The sequence below is a fragment of the Etheostoma spectabile genome, unplaced genomic scaffold (genome assembly GCF_008692095.1).
Source record: "Etheostoma spectabile isolate EspeVRDwgs_2016 unplaced genomic scaffold, UIUC_Espe_1.0 scaffold517, whole genome shotgun sequence".
NCBI classification, from domain to species: Eukaryota; Metazoa; Chordata; class Actinopteri; order Perciformes; family Percidae; genus Etheostoma; species Etheostoma spectabile.
In genome coordinates, this window is record NW_022605625.1 from 208,467 (window position 1) to 228,387 (window position 19,921).

Sequence of the window (19,921 nt, forward strand, 5' to 3'; positions counted from 1 at the left end):
GTTGATGACATGTAAAGATAAATGAGCAATATTAACTAGAGCTGCAAGATTAATTGTTATCATTATACTATTAAATTTCAGCAAGATTTTTGATAATCCATTTATCGGTTGAGTCAATTTTCTGTGTAAAAAAAAGGTCTCAAATTTGGCAAACCAACACCTCTGAGTGCAGCCAAATTTTGGTGAAAGAATCATTAATTTTACCTTTAAGAAGTTGTACGGCATCCATGTTATTTTTAGCAAATTGTTGAAGAAAGCAATTTCCCGATGTTAAAATACAAAAAAAACGTGTCAATTGGACCCAGGAACAACACGAAGGGTTAAAGATCCTGAACGAGGTCACACAAACGTAAAAGGGAGGCTAGACTTCCACAGCCCAGTAGCCCGCTGCCGGGGACAGTCTGTCCCCGCGGTAATACCCCCCCCCCCCGGCTCTCTCTTGATCTTCCGTGGGACTTGTGTTCAGAGCTCGGGGCGTCCGGGGACTTTCCGCGCAAAACCTCACATGAAATTGGCAACGCTTCTGAAGAGCCCGTCATGTTTTTGTAATCCCCGGGGGGGGGGGGTGGGGGGGCGTTCGCGTCCCAGAATGCCTTGTATCGTGTGGGACGGCCAACAGTGTTCACATACACATGACTTTTTCATTCATAATATTTGTTAGGATTTTTCGACCTACTATGCTAGACGCCACATTAAGACAATTACCAAAGTCAAGCCTACTATCACCTCAAGAAAATATCAAGTTTTACGGACTCATGTGTCCAACAGGACTTGGAAAAACTGTCCTCTTTCCACTTCAGTAGACGTGACTACTGTAACGGGTCCTTTACAGGTCTCCTAAAGAATCCAATCAGACGCCGCAGCTGTCAGAAACGCTGCTGCTCGAGTCCTCACTAAGACCAGAGCCTGGATCACATCCCTCCCAGTCTCACTAGGACCAAGAGACTGGATCACATCACTCCCGTCCTCACTAGACCCAGAGACTGACACATCGCACTCCAGTCCTCACTACGACCAGATACCTGATTCACATCACTCCATTCCTCACTAAGACCAAGATACTGAAATCTCACGCCAGTCCTCACTAGAGACCAAGAGACTGGATCACATCACTCCATCCTCACTAAGACCAAGATACTGGCATCACATCACTCCAGTTCTGAGTCTTTAACGGCCTTCCGTGTCTTCAAGAATTGCTTTCAATACTCTTGCTAGTTATAAATCCCTTAACGGTTTAAGGTCCAAAACATTTCTGATCTGCTCCTACACTATGACCCCCCTACCTCTCAGGTCACTGGACAGGTCACTACTACACGATACCCCCCAGACCTCTCAGTCATCTGGGACAGGTCTACTTTCTGTCCCCAGAGTCGAAACTAAACGGGTGAAAGCGCTTTTCAGTTTTCTCTGTCCTCTATCTGGATAACTCCAGAAACCTGCAGACTCCGCTGCTACTCTCCGGTTCTGTTAAATCAAGGCTGAAGACCTTGTTCCTTTCGTGCTGCCTTTCTTTAAATGATGCTCATTTCTTTCTTATGACTGCACTGTAACTTTATCTTGTGTTTTATGTGTCCCTATGTTTCCTATTTTGTTTTTTAATGTCATCATGTTTCCTTATTATTTTTTACTTGTACCTTGTTTTTTATCTGTTTAACTGATTTTGTGTAAGCTCTGTGAATCGCCCTGTTGCTGAAATGTCTCTACAGATAAGCTGCCTCTCCTTGCCTAGGACTGTTTATTCTATTTTAATGCTTTTTTTAAATATTTTTTTGTAATCCTATGCTATTTTTGTTGTCTTTTTTGCACATTACCGATTGTTTACCATGATTTTTTAATGACTTTTTCGAGATACTATACTATGACTTTATGATTTTTTTTTCACTTACTGTAACTTCAACATTTTTTTTTTTTTTACTTTGTTAGCCCAATGCCTATGACTTTTTTTCATACTACAATATGCATTTCCATGATTTTTTGACATGCATACTATGACATTGTTATAATAATGGAAGAAAATTTTTTGACGTACTATAACAGCGCTCATCCGTAGGGATGCTGGTGGTCGGGTATAGGCCGGAGGGTTGCTGGTTTCCATCCCCATATTACCAAGTATGTTGTGGACTGGTAGTCACCAGTTTCACCTCCCTTGACAAGGCACCAACCCCCACCTGCTTGGGGTGCCTTCCCATGGGCATAAATTCTCCATTATGTGGCATGTGTGTGTCATTCAGGCTGGTGTACTAACAACGTTGTAAGTTCCCCTTGCAGATTAATAGTCTTCATATTTATTTATTATTGATTAATTATTAGAATATACGCACTTAGCTTTAACTGATGTCCCCCTGTTTGCTGGTGTTGTGTTTCGGAGGTTCGGTGTGCCGCAGGTTCCCGACAGTAACCTGGTCCTGTTTGACTCAGTCCGCCTGTGACTGTTTCCCCGTCATATGGACCATCCCGCTGGATCCCAAAGAGATCAAAATATATCCTTCACATTAATACATAGATCCTTCACATCTATATACAAATATCCTTCACATATAATATACCAACTATATCCTTCCACATATATCCTAAGATATCCTAATATATCCTTCACAAGAGATTCAAATATATCCTTCTCTATATAACAAATTATCCTTCACATATATATACAATATATCCTTCCACATATATATACCAATAGATCCTTCACACTTATATACAAAATCTATCCTTCACATATATCCTAATTAGCCTAATATTCCTTCCCATATATATACAACTATATCCTTCACAATATATACCAAGAAGCTTTCACATCATATTATACCTAATATATCCTTCACATATATTCTCATAATCCTTCACCAATATACTCCTAATCATATCCTAATATATCCTCTATATTCAAATGAGCCTACATAGTATCAATATCCTCATAATCATAGACACATAATATATCTAATCATTCCTTCACATATATCTACAATAATCCTCACATATACAAAGATCCTAATCATATCTTGATCCTACCATATATAAATATTCTATTTCCTTCACATATATCAACTAATATCATCACAATATATCCTCACATATTCCTTACATATATCCTATATATCCGTCACATATATCAAAGTATATCTAATATACTCACATCTATATCCTTCACTGATATATATCCAAAAGTCAATAACTTCCACAATATAGTCCTAATATATCCTATATTATCCTAATACCAATATGCCTAAATGTATTCCTTCACATATATCTCACATAGATCTGAATAATCCATAATATATCTCACATATATTAAATATATCCTCAATATATCAATATTACAGTATATCCATCAAATATATCCGACTATATACAAATTACCTTCCACATACTATACATAATATATCCAATCATACCGTCCACATATAGATCCAATAACCTAAATTATATCCACATATATACAATATATCCTTCAACAGTGTATACAATCCAAAATCCAATTATATCCTTCCAATTACTAATATCCACAATAATCCTAATATATAACAATATGCCCATGTATCTACATTTCACAGATAAAGTTTCCATAGATCCAAAGATATCCATATACAGACAAATAATACTCACATATATCAATAGATATAACCAACTATATCACGTCAACTATATCCATATATACCTACATACTAGATATGCCTCAATAATATCCCATTACAACATCTATCATCCAAATATATCCCCCCACACTTATATCATACAAAGCCATCAACTTGCAAATATATCCAATAATTTCCTTCAATGATACAAATATATCCAGTATACCTTAAATATATACACATATATCCTTCACATATATACCACAATATATCCTTCACTATTCCTGTTAATATATCTTCAAATAATACTAAATGCTCCAAATCCAATATCCTTCACATATCATATATCCTTCACACTATTCAGCAATATCCATCCTATCATTCCTAACCTATATCCTAATATATCTCCATATATATATTCCTAATAGATCCTTCACATAGATCAACTAATGATCCTTTCACTTTATATACAACTATATCTTCACATATTTTATACTAATATATCCTTCACATATTATCCAAATGCTAGCCTATACACATTGTACCTATCTATATATCTACTATATCCAAATAATCCAATTATATCCTTACATATACAAATAGATCCTAATATATCTTCACATATATACCAATGATTCCTTACAATATTAATATTCCTAATATATCCAATATAGCCTCCCATATATCCTAATATATCCTAAATTCAATGTATCCTCATATATACAATATATCCCTCAAATATACCACATATATCAAAATCCCCTCAATATTCCATATCTCAAATATCTATCAAATATCAATATATACACAATTATCGCTTACAATTAACAGAGATACGATCCTATCACATGTATACAAATATATCCTTCACATGTATACAACATATCTCCTCAATAGATCCTAATCTTATCCTAATATATCCTCCCAATTAAATCTTCTTCAAACAAAAATTTAATATTTTCCTAATATACTAATATATGCTTCACATATACTCCTTCACATATATATTCCAAATAATCCTTCACATTATAATATAGCCAATAGATATCCTTCACATATACCTAATATTCCTACTATATCCTTCATGTAGACAAATATATCCTTCACATATATCCCAAATAATCCTTCACATATCATCCTAATATATCCTAATATATTTTTGTTACTAAATTTTTCCTCACATATATCCTAAATATCCTAATATATCCTTCACATATCTCAATATATCCTCAATATATCTAATATATCTCTAATATCCTTCACTATTATCCTAATAATCCTAAATCCTTCACATATAGATACAATATATCCATCAAATATATCCACATATATACAAAATAGATCCTTCACATATACCACATATATACAAATATCCTCACATATATACAAATATATCCTTCACATGTATACAAATTTATCCAAATATGTCCAAATATATCCTTCACATATATCCTAATATACCTTCACATGTATACAAATTTATCCAAATATGTCCAAATATATGCCAAATATATCCTTCAATATATCCAAATATCCTTCAAATATGTCCAATATATCCAAATGGAGTTGAGGAGTGTTTTAGGCGATGCTGAGCGGTAGTCCTCGGCGGGTGAGCGCTCTGTTTAACTTAACGCCAGTGAAACAAACGCCACCGTGAAGGCAACAGGATGAAGTCCCAGAAGATCGGCGGCGTCCAAACTCTGCCCACCGTACCACCGAAGGTGAGGGCTGGGGGTCGGGATCAGATCCAGATACTCATCGGACTACTCCAGACTACACACCGATACTACATCCGACCATCACTACACAGACTACATCCATACACAGACTACATCCAGACTACACTCCGACTACATCCAGACTACACATTCCAGACTACGCACATCCAGACTACAATCCGACTACACATCCGGACACATCCAGACTACCATCCGGACTACATCCAGACTACACATCGCGACTACATCCAGATACACATCCGGACTACACCAGACTACACATCCGCACTACACCCAGACCTACACATCACAGACTACATCCGACTACTCATCCGGACTACATCAGACATACACACCGACACTCATCCGGACTACTCATCCGGACTACATCCAGACTACTCTCCGTACTACACCAGACTACATCCAGACTACAACTCCGGACTACACCAGATACACTCGAAGACTACACAAGACTACATCATCGGACGACTACATCCAGGACTACACATCCAAACTACACATCAGACTACACATCCCAGACTACACATCCGGACTACACATCCGGACTACATCAGACTACACCCAGACTACACACCCAGACTACTTATCCAGACTCCACTCACATCAACTCCACGTTTCCTCCGACGTTTTTTTCGACTACTATACTATACTTTAGATTTTTCGCATATATACTATTACTTTTTATGAATTTTTTCGACTATACTATACTTATGACGTTTTTTTCGACCATATATAATACTTTTTTTGTATGTTATTTTTTTCGTATTATGATTTGTTTTCGACATATATACTATGACTTTTTATGATTTTTTCGACATATTATACTATGACTTTTTATGATTTTTTTCGACATACTATACTATGACTTTTTATGATTTTTTCGACATACTATACTATGACTTTTTATGATTTTTTCGACATACTATACTATGACTTTTTTATGATTTTTTTCGACATACTATACTATGACTTTTTATGATTTTTTCGACATATTATACTATGACATTTTTTCGACATACTATACTATGACTTTTTATGATTTTTTCGACATACTATACTATGACGTTTTATGATTTTTTTCGACATATTATACTATGACTTTTTATGATTTTTCGACATACTAATACTATGACTTTTTATGATTTTTTTCTCATATTATTAGCCTATGACTTTTGATGATTTTCGACATTTATCTATGACTTTTTATGTTTTTTTCGACATACTATACTATGACTTTTTATGATTTTTTCGACATACTATCTATGACTTTTTATGATTTTTTCGACCTATTACCTTTTTATGATTATTTCGACATACTAACTAGACTTTTTTATGATTTTTTTCGACATATTATACTATGACTTTTTTATGATTTTTGCGACATGCTATACTATGACGTTTTTATGATTTTTCGACCATACTATTACTATGCTTTTTTATGATTTGTTTGTTCGACATAAAAAAAAAAAAAAGAAAAAAAAAAAAAAAAGAAAAAAAAAAAAAAAAAAAAATTATACTATGACGTTTTTTTATATTTTTTCGACATGCTATACTATGACGTTTTTATGATTTTTTTCGACATACTATACTATGACTTTTTTAGGATTTTTTTCGACATATTATACTATGACGTTTTTAGGATTTTTTCCGACATACTATACTATGACGTTTTTTTCAACATACTATATACTATGACTTTTTTATGATTTTTTCAACATGCTTTACTGTGATTATTTAGCAAATATCTCCTTTAGGGCATAAATCCAGGGCCACCTGTCCATACTTTACATGACTTACATGACGTTGAGATTCTTTACGTTGCCTTTAGTGGAGTACTTCGTGACTTTAACGATACTTACATGGGATTGGATACTTTACAGACTATGGAGATCTTTAATGACTTGAAACTTTACGGACCTTTGAGTATTAACTTGTGATACGTTTAACCAATGATTGCGATTACGTCACATGACTTGGAGTATTCACATGACCTTTGAGAATACTTCAATGAACTTGAGCTTACTTTACATGACTTTGAGATACTTTACGGGACTTTGAGATACTTTACGGGACTTTGAGATACTTTACATGACTTTGCGATACTTTACGTGAATTTGAGACACTTCACGTGACTTTGCGATACTTTACATGACTTTGAGATACTTTACATGACTTTGAGATACTTTACATGACTTTGCAATACGTTACGTGACTTTGAGATACTTTACGTGACTTTGCGATACTTTACGTGACTTTGCGATACTTTACGTGACTTTGCGATACTTTACATGACTTTGAGATACTTTACATGACTTTGAGACAATTTACGTGACTTTTTTTCATGATTGTTGTCAACAAACTGACATTTTAGGACCTGAACCAAATATATTTGATAATTTAGTTAAGTGGCTCTAAGTATATGTTGTTATTGTTGACTCTTGTGCTGGAATTCCCCAACAGGAAAACGCCAAGGAGTGCGGGGGGGCGTCGGCCATCATCCCGTCGCTCTCCGTCTCCTCGGCGTCTCTGCTCGTCTCGGCGCTCCTGCACCGCTGGACGTAAAGCAGGAGCCAATCAGGATGCTCCGAGGGAGGCGGCAGAAAAGTAGATGCACGACGTCACGACGGGAGGTCTTCTTCATTTTTCACGAGACGACAGGACGTGTCAGATGTTCGTTCCTGCTGTTCAGACGAGTCTCGGCTTGGAGATAAAGGGCTATTTCCTTTTTATTTATTTTTTAGACTCATTTCTCTTTCCTGAACTTGAATGAGGAACAAAGAGTCGGGTGGACGGACTGTCGCCATTATCCTGTAGCTTTGTAGCTTTTTGATACAGAAATATTGTCTACAAGGTAGAGTTTTACATTCAAATGACTTAATAAAAAGGTAGGAGCATCACAAGCTGCTGTTCTCAGCTCTTTGGGAGGTTAAATGGTCAACAGGAAATACAGTGGCCAAATGTTAAAGTACAAGTTATCAGTTATACACTCAGACGGATACAGAGGATTGGAGCTGTGGTTTGAACCTGAGTTTTAGTCGTGTGAGTCTCGGAATTTATCTCCTCAGATTGAGCGCGAGACACAGTTTTAGATTTAAGTCCAGTTCAGATCCAAAAATTCACGATGAGATGAAAATGTTGAAAAGTCTCAGCGGTCTGAACCGACCCGTCTCACCTCGTCTCAAACCAGCTGATGGGGTCGCTGCGACTCAGCTGGTCGAGTCTCCAGAGGCTGGATTTAGGACGTCAGAGACGTCTCCTGTCCAATAGAGAAGTCAGCTACAGGAAAACGATCCATCATTTTTATATGTTACACCCTGTTGACTCAGCGGCGCGAGAACAACGCTGTCAATCACAGAAATAAAAACGTGTTTTCACTGATTCATCACTAGAAATGCAACTAACATTATCCACGTTCATATGGAGACAAATCAGCTACAACAAAAAAAAGCCTAAAAGTCGGAAATCAAGTTTCAACTCGTCGCAAATCTTTGGTCTGAACTAGGCTTTAGACTTCGAGGTTTCCGTTGAACTTGTGCAGCAGCTAGAACCGAAAAACCTTGGAAACAAGCAGAGACCGTTAGTTGGGGGGGGGGGGGGGGGGGGGGGGGGGGGGGGATTTGAAGATGATTGTTACAATCAAATTGCAGCTCTTACATTTTGAAACTGTACTCTTTTGACATGAAGAATATCATTTGTCCAGCTCTGTCTTTACCTTTCTGACAGATGGAGAAAACAGTTAAATAACCTCTGTGTTTCTGTCATTAAACGCATCTGCAGGAAAACTCATGTTAAACTAACCGCGTCTGAGGCCAAATTAGTGTTTTCACTAGAATCTGAGGCAGCGTTCAAAGACCCCTGGGACACGTGAACAATGGGATACACAAACTGGACCATGTGTTCTCAATTTTTTTGTGTTTAAGTGACTGATAAGAACAAACATCTTTTAAATTGGTCCAGTATTAAGTGCCTGCTGCAGTGGAACCCTGCGGGGCAAATGTGCATCAGCAATTTGGTCGACTAAAAGTTGTTGTTTTTTTTGCCGCTGAGAGACGCAGATTATTATTCTACGTGTCTGACAACATTATGGAATGGATCCCTACAGAGATAGACCTTTAAAACCTCTTTCAGACCTTTCTGTTTAACCAGAAACAGCTCTGAAGTCGCTAGTGCTAAACCCACCAAAATCTATTAAAAAAAGCAATACTTTTAGCGTGTATAGAGCCAACATATTCTCACATGTAAATCAATAAACTGTGTGTTTATTTCAACCCAAACTAGAGTTATGATGGTTGTAAAAGTCAAAACACCCACCCAAAACAGCTTTTCATGGTTTAATTTTGTTTCTGTCGACTTTGATAAAGTGTGTTTTATAAAGCTAAAATCACTGTTTATTTACATGGAGTCTGGTGGGTTCAGCGAACGCAATTCCATGGATGTCACGTTTAAAAAAAAAAAAAGGATCTTACTCTTTAACAGAAAGGTCGACCTCCTTAGAAATCCTTTCCATAATGTTGTCAGACTCTTAGAATATTAACCTGAGTCTGTCAGCAGCAAAACGAGCACTTTATGAAGGTAAATACAAGCTGCTTAATAACTAACATCGTAGCTTGTTTCTCTGCTGCCGACTACGATCTCACTTAAAACTAGACCAACGTCAGAGACCGTTGTTCCCATCAGTCACTCAAACACAAACACATAGGAAACCAGGGTCCAGGTTGACAAAAAAAACAGTAATGACCCTTTAAGATCATTCAAATTTAGCAGCTTTATAACATCGAGGTGTCGCCGCCACCTGCTGGACACCTGCAACAACAACATGAGGCATTAAGAAGAAAAACACCCCTTTAGTTGCTGTAATTGATCACGTCTTCTGTCATGTAGGTGTTGGTCTCCGTTACTTCAGCCGAAGATTTCCTGTACAGACAATTTATTAATGCTATGCAAACTTTGTGTGATTTTATTATTGTTTCTGCAAGTTCTGGAGAGTCAAAAAGAAGATGAACCATAATTTATCCAGAGGGAAATTGCAGTGCAGCAGTTGCAAAAACAATGACAGAAGTCACGTAAATTAAAAGGTTTCACATTTGGTTTCTTGGTGTTGACAGAAAGAAGAAATCTTTGAAAATAAAATCTTAAAAATAGATCTCCGGAAATCGGTGGTGGCCAATCAGACTTAGACCGGTGGTTCCCTGTGCAGCTGATCCTCCAAACTGGACTGGATGAAGGAAGATTAATTTGTTGTATTCATATGGGACCAGCAAGTCAAACTTTAAAGACATATTTTAATATCTGTAATTATAGAAAGAGGCTTTAAATGAGACGTGCGCGCTAAATGTTAATCAGACAGCTTATATTATATTATAATCACACACGGTTTCAAGTTAATTACATAACCTTTATTCTGCTACGCAGGGTTTGGGATCCAGACAAAGGCGTTTCAGGGAATAAGAAAACACATCTTCTCACATATCAGGACACGTATTTTATTTCTAATTTTAGGAGATGAACTCGGCTGTAATAAAGTTTTTTTTTTCACCAAATCTAACAGTACGTGTCATGTGTTTATTTTAGTTTTTGGACAACGTCTATTAACAATCGATAAATCAGAGTGACAGAGACAGTGCTTCTTAATTTCATTGTTTTCCCTCTCTTTAGGCGAGCAGATGATTTAAATATTAAAACATAACCTGAGCCCAGCGTGTCCTTCGTTTGGGGGAAACGTCGAGGCTGAACTGCAAGTCACGTAGCCGGAAAAATGAAGCCGTTCGTATTGGAGCCGGTCCCCTGTCTCAGAGATAGTTCACTACATAGTCTTCGCCATTCTGCAGCGGTGTGGTTAACTTCCTTCACTACACAGTCCACTATAAAATACCCACAATGCACAGCTAATCTGAGTGTACACACGCTGTAGCCTACTATGGAAGTAACAATTAGCGGTGTAACAGTTAGCCACGATAACAATGTTGACGATAACAGATACCGTTTGCATTTAAAATATGATTATTATGACGGTGGATCACAGAGTGTTTAATCCTTCCCAGCTTGCAGGGTAAACCCGGACCGCTAGCTAGACTATCTGTCCAATCTGAGGACTATGGTTACCTGGTCCTAAGATCTCTGCAGGGTAAATCCAGACAGCTAGCTAGACTATCTGTCCAATCTGAGGACTCTGGTTACCTGGTCCTCAGGTCTCTGCAGGGTAAATCCAGACTGCTAGCTAGACTATCTGTCCAATCTGAGGACTATGGTTACCTGGTCCTAAGATCTCTGCAGGGTAAATCCAGACAGCTAGCTAGACTATCTGTCCAATCTGAGGACTCTGGTTACCTGGTCCTCAGGTCTTCGGCAGGGTATCCAGACAGCTAGAGACTATCTGTCCAATCTGAGGACTCTGGTTACCTGGTCCTCAGGTCTCTGCAGGTAAATCCAGACAGCTAGCTAGACTATCTGTCCAATCTGAGGACTATGGTTACCTGGTCCTCAGGTCTGCAGGGTAAATCCAGACAGCTAGCTAGACTATCTGTCCAATCTGAGGACTATGGTTCCTGGTCCTCAGGTCTCTGCAGGGTAAATCCAGACAGCTAGCTAGACTATCGTACAATCTGAGGACTATGGTTACCTGGTCCTCAGGTCTCTGCAGGGTAAATCCAGACCGCTAGCTAGACTATCTGTCCAATCTGAGGACTATGGTTACCTGGTCCTCAGATCTCTGCAGGGTAAATCCAGACAGCTAGCTAGACTATCTGTCCAATCTGAGGACTATGGTTACCTGGTCCTCAGGTCTCTGCAGGGTAAATCCAGACAGCTAGCTAGACTATCTGTCCAATCGGAGGTTTCTGTTGCACGACTACAACTACTAACGTCTACATGTTCCACCAAAACTAGTCTCTTCCCGAGGTTGTTTAGCAGCGGCACCGTGGCTCCGTCCGGCGCATCGCCCCACCCAGGACGACTGTAAATGTTTTTTAAGAAATACCAAAAAACCAGAGCACGCTTTCCTCCCATTGCAGGATGTTGTGTGGACTAGGTCTGGGAAAGGGAGACCAGTTGTTCCCTGCATGGTTCACTATTTAATAAACACTATTAAAGGAACAGCGTGTGAGTGAGGGAACGGTTCCCAACACAGCGTTAGCGTCAGTGTTTGAGGGGGACTGCTCCTTTAATTCAGCAGAGAGACAACAACTCAAATATCATTGTGAAAAAGGATTTTCCCATGAGTCAGTGGGCTGGTGACGTAGCTGCTTCCTGTCGGGTCATCTGTCGGTTGTTTTGTTGTTTTTACACAGCGAGCAGCGCTGAGCATGTCAGTGTGACCCGCTAACCAAAGAACACCTTCCTGAAAATGTAAAAACCACCGCAGGGCCCCCTCTACTCAGATGTGGAAATCTCTGATATCATGAGTAGTAACGCTAGAAAGATTGAGGTATTGTCTTAATGGTAAATTGCACCGGTTTAAAAAATGGGAGAACATCTTAAAGTGCCTAAAGATTAAAGGGTCATTAACACAAACTGGATAAAATGCGCACACACGCACACACACGCACACACACGCACACACACGCACGCACGCACGCACGCACGCACGCACGCACGCACGCACGCACGCACACACACACACACACCTATATGACGAGATGCTGTATGTAAGTTGTCCATATGCCCATAGATATGGTTGCTAATAGTCTTTTGTTCTAGTGTGTTTTGTTTGAATTAACTAAAAATGTTTAATAAAAAGAATTAAAAAAAAACAAAAACAAAAAAACAGCAGGAAACAAAAATACACATTCAAAATATTTAAACCTACAGATATTTTTAGAAATTTTGCTGCTGCTGGTTATCACTCCGTCAGTCGGGGAAGAAAACTTGTTTATTATGCAATAAATACTTTATTCTTATAGTTTAGGGTTATTTAAAACAGTCTCTTGTTCGCTCTGCATTGAGGAGACATTAACTGATCAAATTCTACGTTTAACCTGGATGTACGTAGCCTGGCGGAGCGCCATTTAGAGACTTCAACAACTTCATTTGTGTCCTTTAAATCAATCATTTGTGTCCTTAAATTACTTTATTCATCCCTTTCCTTCTCCTGTGTCCATGTGTCTGAAACAGAAACAATCAAAACTCTAAATATGTCCACGCGTGTCGGCCCAGAATTAAGATTCAGAGGGTCCACAGTGAGCGTTGTGGGGACAAATTGGATGAAATGGACAACTTTTCTGTGATGGATTCAGTCGTCGGGAAACAAAGTCAAATGAATTTTGGGAATAATTGACCATCCAAGGCTGTAAAAGTCAGTCTTGAGTTGTTGTTTTATCTGTTTGGTTCTGATCCGCGTGTCCCGGCGGCTCTACGCGGCCAGCTGTTTCTCCGGAGTCGGGCCCGCCGCGTCCTCCCCCTCCCCCCCTCTCTCCTGGTTCCAGTCTTTGAGTCCCTCCGGCAGGCTGGTGTCCTCCTCGAAGCTGCCCGTCCCCTCCACAAACTCCTCGTACGTGGACTTCTCCTCGAACGGCCGCGGGCCCAGCAGCTCCAACATGTCCGCCTTGTCCAGGACTTCCTTCTCCAGGAGACGCTTCCCCACCTGAGGGACGGACAAACCAGGGAGGAATGCTGCGAGTCCTTCAAAGTCTACAACTTTAATTCTACTTTTCCTGGAGAAACACCTCCAGGAGGTCCCTGTGCTCAGGTCCTTGTGTGTTGACATACGGTCGAGGATTACAACTGCTTTTTTAGATACGTGAAGACAAAGAAAATTAGTCTTTAGGCAGCACTACCCGATCATCCATGAATACAAAAAAGAGATAATATACTAAACTCAGCTGATATGAAATTTAAATAAGGACTGGGAGGACACCACCCTGTGGTCTGCAGTGTGCTACTATGTCCTGCTACGCCCTTATACGCCCTGCTACGTCCTGCTATGTCCTGCTACGTCCTGCTATGTCCTGATACGTCCTGCTACGTCCTGCTACGTCCTGCTATGTCCTGATACGTCCTGCTACGTCCTGATACGTCCTGCTATGCCCTTATACGTCCTGCTACGTCCTGCTATGCCCTGATACGTCCTGCTACGTCCTGCTATGCCCTGCTACGTCCTGCTATGCCCTGATACGTCCTGCTACGTCCTGATACGTCCTGATACGTCCTGATACGTCCTGCTATGTCCTGATACGTCCTGCTATGCCCTGATTAGTCCTGCTACGCCCTGATTCGTCCTGCTACGCCCCGATTCGTCCTGCTACGCCCCGATTCGTCCTGCTACGCCCCGATTCGTCCTGCTACGCCCCGATTCGTCCTGCTATGCCCCGATACGTCCTGCTAGGCCCCGATACGTCCTGCTATGCCCCGATACGTCCTGCTATGCCCCGATTCGTCCTGCTACGCCCTGCTACGTCCTGATACACCCTGAAGTGTCCTTGGGCAAGACCCGAGTTGCACCTTGTACCCACAGTGTGTAATGTGTGTGTGTTCTATGTAAGAGATTTCTCACCATCTCCACCAGCTCCTTCTTGTCCTGGATGAGCTCCAGGGTTCTCTGGTACGCCCGCTCCACCAGCTCCCGGACCTCCTGGTCGATGAGCTCCGACGTGGCCTCGCTGTACGGCTTCTCCAGCACCATCTCGCCCTGCCGGGGCAGCTCAAACGATACCTGCCCCACCTTCTCACTCATCCCAAACTGCACCACCTAGAGGGGGCGGCAGGAGACACACTCAGGCTACAGAGACACGCCTACGTTACGTCTTAAAGTTAAACATCTTCAACAGAAGACGTAAACATCCCAAAACATCGGATCCAGAAACAAAACGCTTGTCTGTCCATTTGAGCACGTGTCTGTGTGCATGCAAGCGTGAGTGTGCGTGTGAGTAAGTGTGTGAGTGAGTTGGAGAGTGTGTGTGAGTGAGAGTTGTGTGTGTGTGTGTGTGTGTGTGTGTGTGTTTGCGGGATATGAGAGTGTCGCGCGTGATGTGGTGTTTGTATATGACCCGAAAGTTTGAGTGTGTGTGCGTGTGTGGTGCGTGTGTGATAGTGTGTGTGAGAAGTATTGAGGTTGTGTGTGTGTGTTATAGAGAGTGTGCGCGCATGTGGGTGTTAGTGGGTGAGTTTATGTGAGAAAGTTGGTGAGTAGTGTGTGTTAGTGTGTGTTTTGTTAGTGATGAGTGTATGGGTGTGGTGTGTGTGAGAGAAAGTTCTGAGAGTGTGTGTGTGTGTGTGTGTTGTGTGTGTGTGTGCTGGAGATAGTGTGTGTGTGAAGAGACGTGACCGCCCTTCCATTTCCATTGCCGGCCTCTGTGCTGTGATTTGTTGTCCGTGCGTGTACGTGAGGCGTCAAAGGCGACTGCGGGAGTCTTCTGCAGTTCTCTTGGGGCACCGCCGTGGGGTGATCTTGTCCCCACGCGTTTCTTTCCTACACCCTTCCCCTCGAGCATCCATTGCACACCTTGTCGCGTAAGCGCTAGCTGCTCCTTTGCTGTATCAGGTCTGCTAGCGCCAGACCCGAGGGCGGAGAAAGCGGGAGAGGGAGAGAGAGAGAACAGCAGAAACAAAAAAGGAGAGAGCACACACAAGAGGACAGAACGATGCCCGACACCACCAAGAGGAGAGAGAGAGAGCGAGAGGAGGAGAGAGAGGAAGGCGAGAGAGAGAGAGAGACACACAGAGAGAGACGACAGGCGACCCCCCACGAGAGAGAGAGCGAGAAAACAGCAGGCAACCCCCACACACCAGAGATAAGGAGAGAACGAGACAGACACCCACACACACACAGAGTAGACAAGACAGACCCACACACAAACCGAGATAGAAGACAGAACAGGCAGACACACCACAGATAGACTGACGCGAGAGAGAACGAGACAGACCACACACCACACAAGAGATAGATAACACGACCGACACACACACACACACCAACACACACACACTACACAGCAGATAGAACGACCCACAGACATACGACCCACCCACAGGAGAGAGACGAGACACCCACAGCGCGAGAGAGAGAGAGAGAGAGAGAGAGAGAGAGAGAGAGAGAGCCAGAGAGAGATAGAGAGGTAGCGAGTAGAGAGGAGGATAGAGAGAGAGACAGACAGAACGTTGGTTACTTCTTTTTCTGCACAAGAACCAAAAATATCTGTAAAACTGAAGTTAATAACTTAGTGTTACGTAGTGTCAAAAGTTAAAAGTCAAAAAGTGAAAACGTTGAAAATACGTCAAAACTTGTTGAAGAAAAAAAGCAACAAAAACTCATAAAAAGCGTCAACAAATTTGATTTTCAATTTTGACTGGGAAGACAACACGAGGGTTAATTCAGCCTGTTTTTCTGTTTTCTTTCAAGTTGTTGCGTTTGGATTCCATTCTCTCTTTTACAACAACTGTGTGTCTGAGTTGTTAGCATGTTTCATTTTTGACGTCTTTTTGACGTCTTCTCCCCCCCGTCCTTGCAGCACGGGTCGGCGTGCTGCAGGAACCAGCCCACGATGGCGTGCCCGCCTCGTGTACGCCACCGTCTTCTTCTCCTCCGGCTGCAGTCACCTGTGTCTTCTTCTCTCAGACCTGAACCACACACGCACAAACTGAAGTCTGACGCTGGTCGGGTGGAAAAGACTACAAATCTAAAAACAACATGCTGCCTGCAGCAACAGAGTCTGGGTTCTTGTAGGTCAAAAAACACGTAGATAAAGGCTCGCACGCGGCCTTCTAAAGTTGGGATTTAAAATGTTATGTGTGCTTAAACATTGTGTGTGTTTGCATTCTACATTCCAAGCGTAAAAGGTAAAAAGCATTTTTCAACACAAATGAAGACATGTTGGGTCATGCAAGTTTGTTGTTAAAAGTATATAGTTTGTTGTTTGTTGCATTAAGTTGTTTTTTAATACACTCTGTTCTATACACCATGAGATGTTCTGGTATATTCTGTTATGATCCAGATCTCTAAATGTGTCGAAGCAGAACTGATGATTAGGGTCCACGTCCTGGATCTGGTTCCAGTCCCTCTTTTACGTCCACCTGATCTTTTACTCTGTCAAGTCCTGAACTGAGTCGTAAACTCTCAGTCACATTCACACTGAAAGATAACGAATAAGCAACACAGACCTCACTGTGGTCTAGAGACCCCCCCCCCCAAATCCAATGTATTGGGATGTTGCTTTTTGCGTCAATTTAAATATAAAAAAATCAACACAAAAAATCGATCCTTTCCCCAGAATCAACTTTTATATCATCATATCTGTTTCCAGGAAACAGACAAGGCAAACATGCAGAAATCGCCTCCAAATTACCCAAATCTCATTCTTCTCGTCGGTCACGTTATCCAACGCTTATAGATTTTTTTTCCCCCTGCCCCTTTTCCCCCTTTTGACGTTTTATTTTATTTTTAATGCATGAAAATCATGGCCAAAAGAGACAAAATCTAAAAACTACACTTTAACAAAAGGAACTTACCATGATGCAGATCAACAAGTTTTACAGAGCTACTTCGCTCCACGGTCCTGGAATAACTGCCAAAACTGCTCCATCCTAATGAGCTATAGTCCCATTAAATGAATTTAAGGCACATGTTAAAATGCCGGTAACTCAAAAATGCAACGCCACATGTGACCTGTTCCTTTCCCATGTGCGATTGTGACTGTGATTATGCTGTATTTCATTAACTATTAACCGGTGTGCCGTCTCGGCCAGCGTCTCCCTCGGAAAGAGTTTTCAACCATCTCGAGGGAATTCTGGTTAAATAAAAGGTTAAAAAAAACAACAACAAAAAACACAATGTGCGTTTTTCCACTGCTTGTAACGGCTCGCCTCGGCCCATTCTGCGTCCGTTTTCCATTGCAGATTTGAGTAAGCCTCAGGCGTGGCTGGTCACCATAGCAACGCTTGATGACGTAATTTCAGGCGCACTCACGCAGCACACGTCGTCATACTCGCCGCGGCCAGAAGAAATTTTTGTTTCAAACGAAGCTAGGAAGCAACAAAAATCACCGTCTAAAAAACAGAGTTTGGGAATTCTGACGGAGTTCAGACGTCGACATGACGTTTGTTCGCCGACACAAAAGGGTGAGTTAGTTTCCTGGTAACGTTAGCTAACATCTGCTGTGTTCAGCGTCGCATTCAGTATTTACTAGACGCTATAAAAGACATGGAACTTTAGCAACCACGATTACACACCAACATGTGTGCTGTGGCGTGTTTGTGTTTCAGAGCATTCACCGCAGCCGACCGTCTGGTGGGCGACGTCCAACCGGGTGATACCCGCTTGGGCTTCGTATAATCTGTATGAGAGTCACGGACAGTCTTATGACAACCCTGGATGCATCTGGGACGGAGAGCCATGGGGGGGGGGGTGGGGGTGGGGGACACGTGTCCCATTGTGCAGAGAAGAAGACCGAAGTAGGAGGGTTCGATGCGCTACTTGAAAGCTAAATAAAAACCTTTCTTATATATTTGTCTTGTTTTTTTAAAGTAACATGTGGCATATTGGAAACACATGAAGCCGCTAGTATCCGAACAGTTGAAAAGTGAGAATATGCAGAGAGTGGATAATCTGTCTGTGTCGGGCTAGATTTTTTTTTTTTAAATGTCCCGTTTGTTCTGGACACACACTCCGCACTCTTGTTTGCCAACAACGCAGTCATAAGTGACGATTCTCTCCGACCAATCAGCAGTCTGCATGTTCCCACGTCACCTTTTGGTGTCGCCTCGGCTCGCTTGGAACCTCGACTGAGGTAGTACTACAAAAAGTACCTGGTAGCAGGTACCAGGGACTTTTTTTCGTAATGGAAAACCAAAAAAGGCGAGTAGAGTCGAGGCGAGTCGAGTAGATACCACGCAGTGGAAAACCGCCAAAAGAGATGTTGGTTTTAAGTTTTCTCAGTTCTTTTAAATCAAGGTTGAAGACCTTTCTTTTTGATGCTGCCTTTCTTTAAATGACTGCTCATTTCTTTAAAATTTCTTATGCTGCACTGCAACTTTTATTCTTGTGTTTTATGTGTCTATTTGTTTTTTTTGTTTTTGTTTTTAACTGTCTATTCATGTGTTTTACCGGTTTTTAATGCTTATGATTTTTAACTGTTTGTACTTGTGTTTTATCTGTTTAACTGATTTTGTGTAAAGCACTTTGAATTGCCCTGTTGCTGAAATGTGCTCTACAGATAAAGCTGCCTTGCCTTAAGTACGCTCCACACTCCCTCCGATGACGCGGTCGATGGCCTGTTCGAAGTGTTTCCCCCGCGACGAGGTGCGCTGGTTCAGGTGCCGGGCGGCGATCAGCGCCGCCGCTCGTTGCAGACGTTGGCGATGTCGGACTCCTGAGAAACACACATCAATCAAGAGGTTCTCTTAACCCTCGTTGGTTGTCTTCACGCCAAAAATTAATGCTTCATATCAATGTTTTTAACTTTTTTCTGCCATTTTTGTCCCTGTTTTTTTCACACCTTTTGATGTTTTTTTTTCCATGTTTGCCACTTCTTTTGAACGTTTAACACTACATGACACAACTTATTACCTTCATTTTTACAGTTATTTTTTGAATTTATGGACCATAAACCTCTTTATAGAAATTATACCTAATGTTAGTTAGAAAAAGCGAAATTAGGAATTATTGAGGACAAAATTAAA

The 19,921-nt window shown here is 41.0% G+C and overlaps 2 protein-coding genes across 2 annotated transcripts in view; one reads left to right on the plus strand and one right to left on the minus strand.

The window, feature by feature from the left end:
* LOC116686864 (voltage-dependent calcium channel subunit alpha-2/delta-4) overlaps positions 1 to 8,211 on the plus strand; it is a 158,488-nt gene extending 150,277 nt beyond the window's left edge. Inside the window, exon 40 of the mRNA XM_032511910.1 lies at positions 7,775 to 8,211. Coding sequence (XP_032367801.1) covers positions 7,775 to 7,876 — 102 coding nt within the window. The 3' untranslated portion in view covers positions 7,877 to 8,211. The remainder of the gene's footprint in view (positions 1 to 7,774) is intronic.
* Positions 8,212 to 13,314: 5,103 nt separating this feature from the next.
* The window catches only part of LOC116686866 (AFG3-like protein 1), a 54,589-nt gene continuing 47,982 nt past the window's right edge, over positions 13,315 to 19,921 (minus strand). The window contains 4 exon segments of the mRNA XM_032511911.1: positions 13,315 to 13,892; positions 14,802 to 14,996; positions 18,210 to 18,265; positions 19,480 to 19,611. Coding sequence (XP_032367802.1) covers positions 13,662 to 13,892; positions 14,802 to 14,996; positions 18,210 to 18,265; positions 19,480 to 19,611 — 614 coding nt within the window. The 3' untranslated portion in view covers positions 13,315 to 13,661.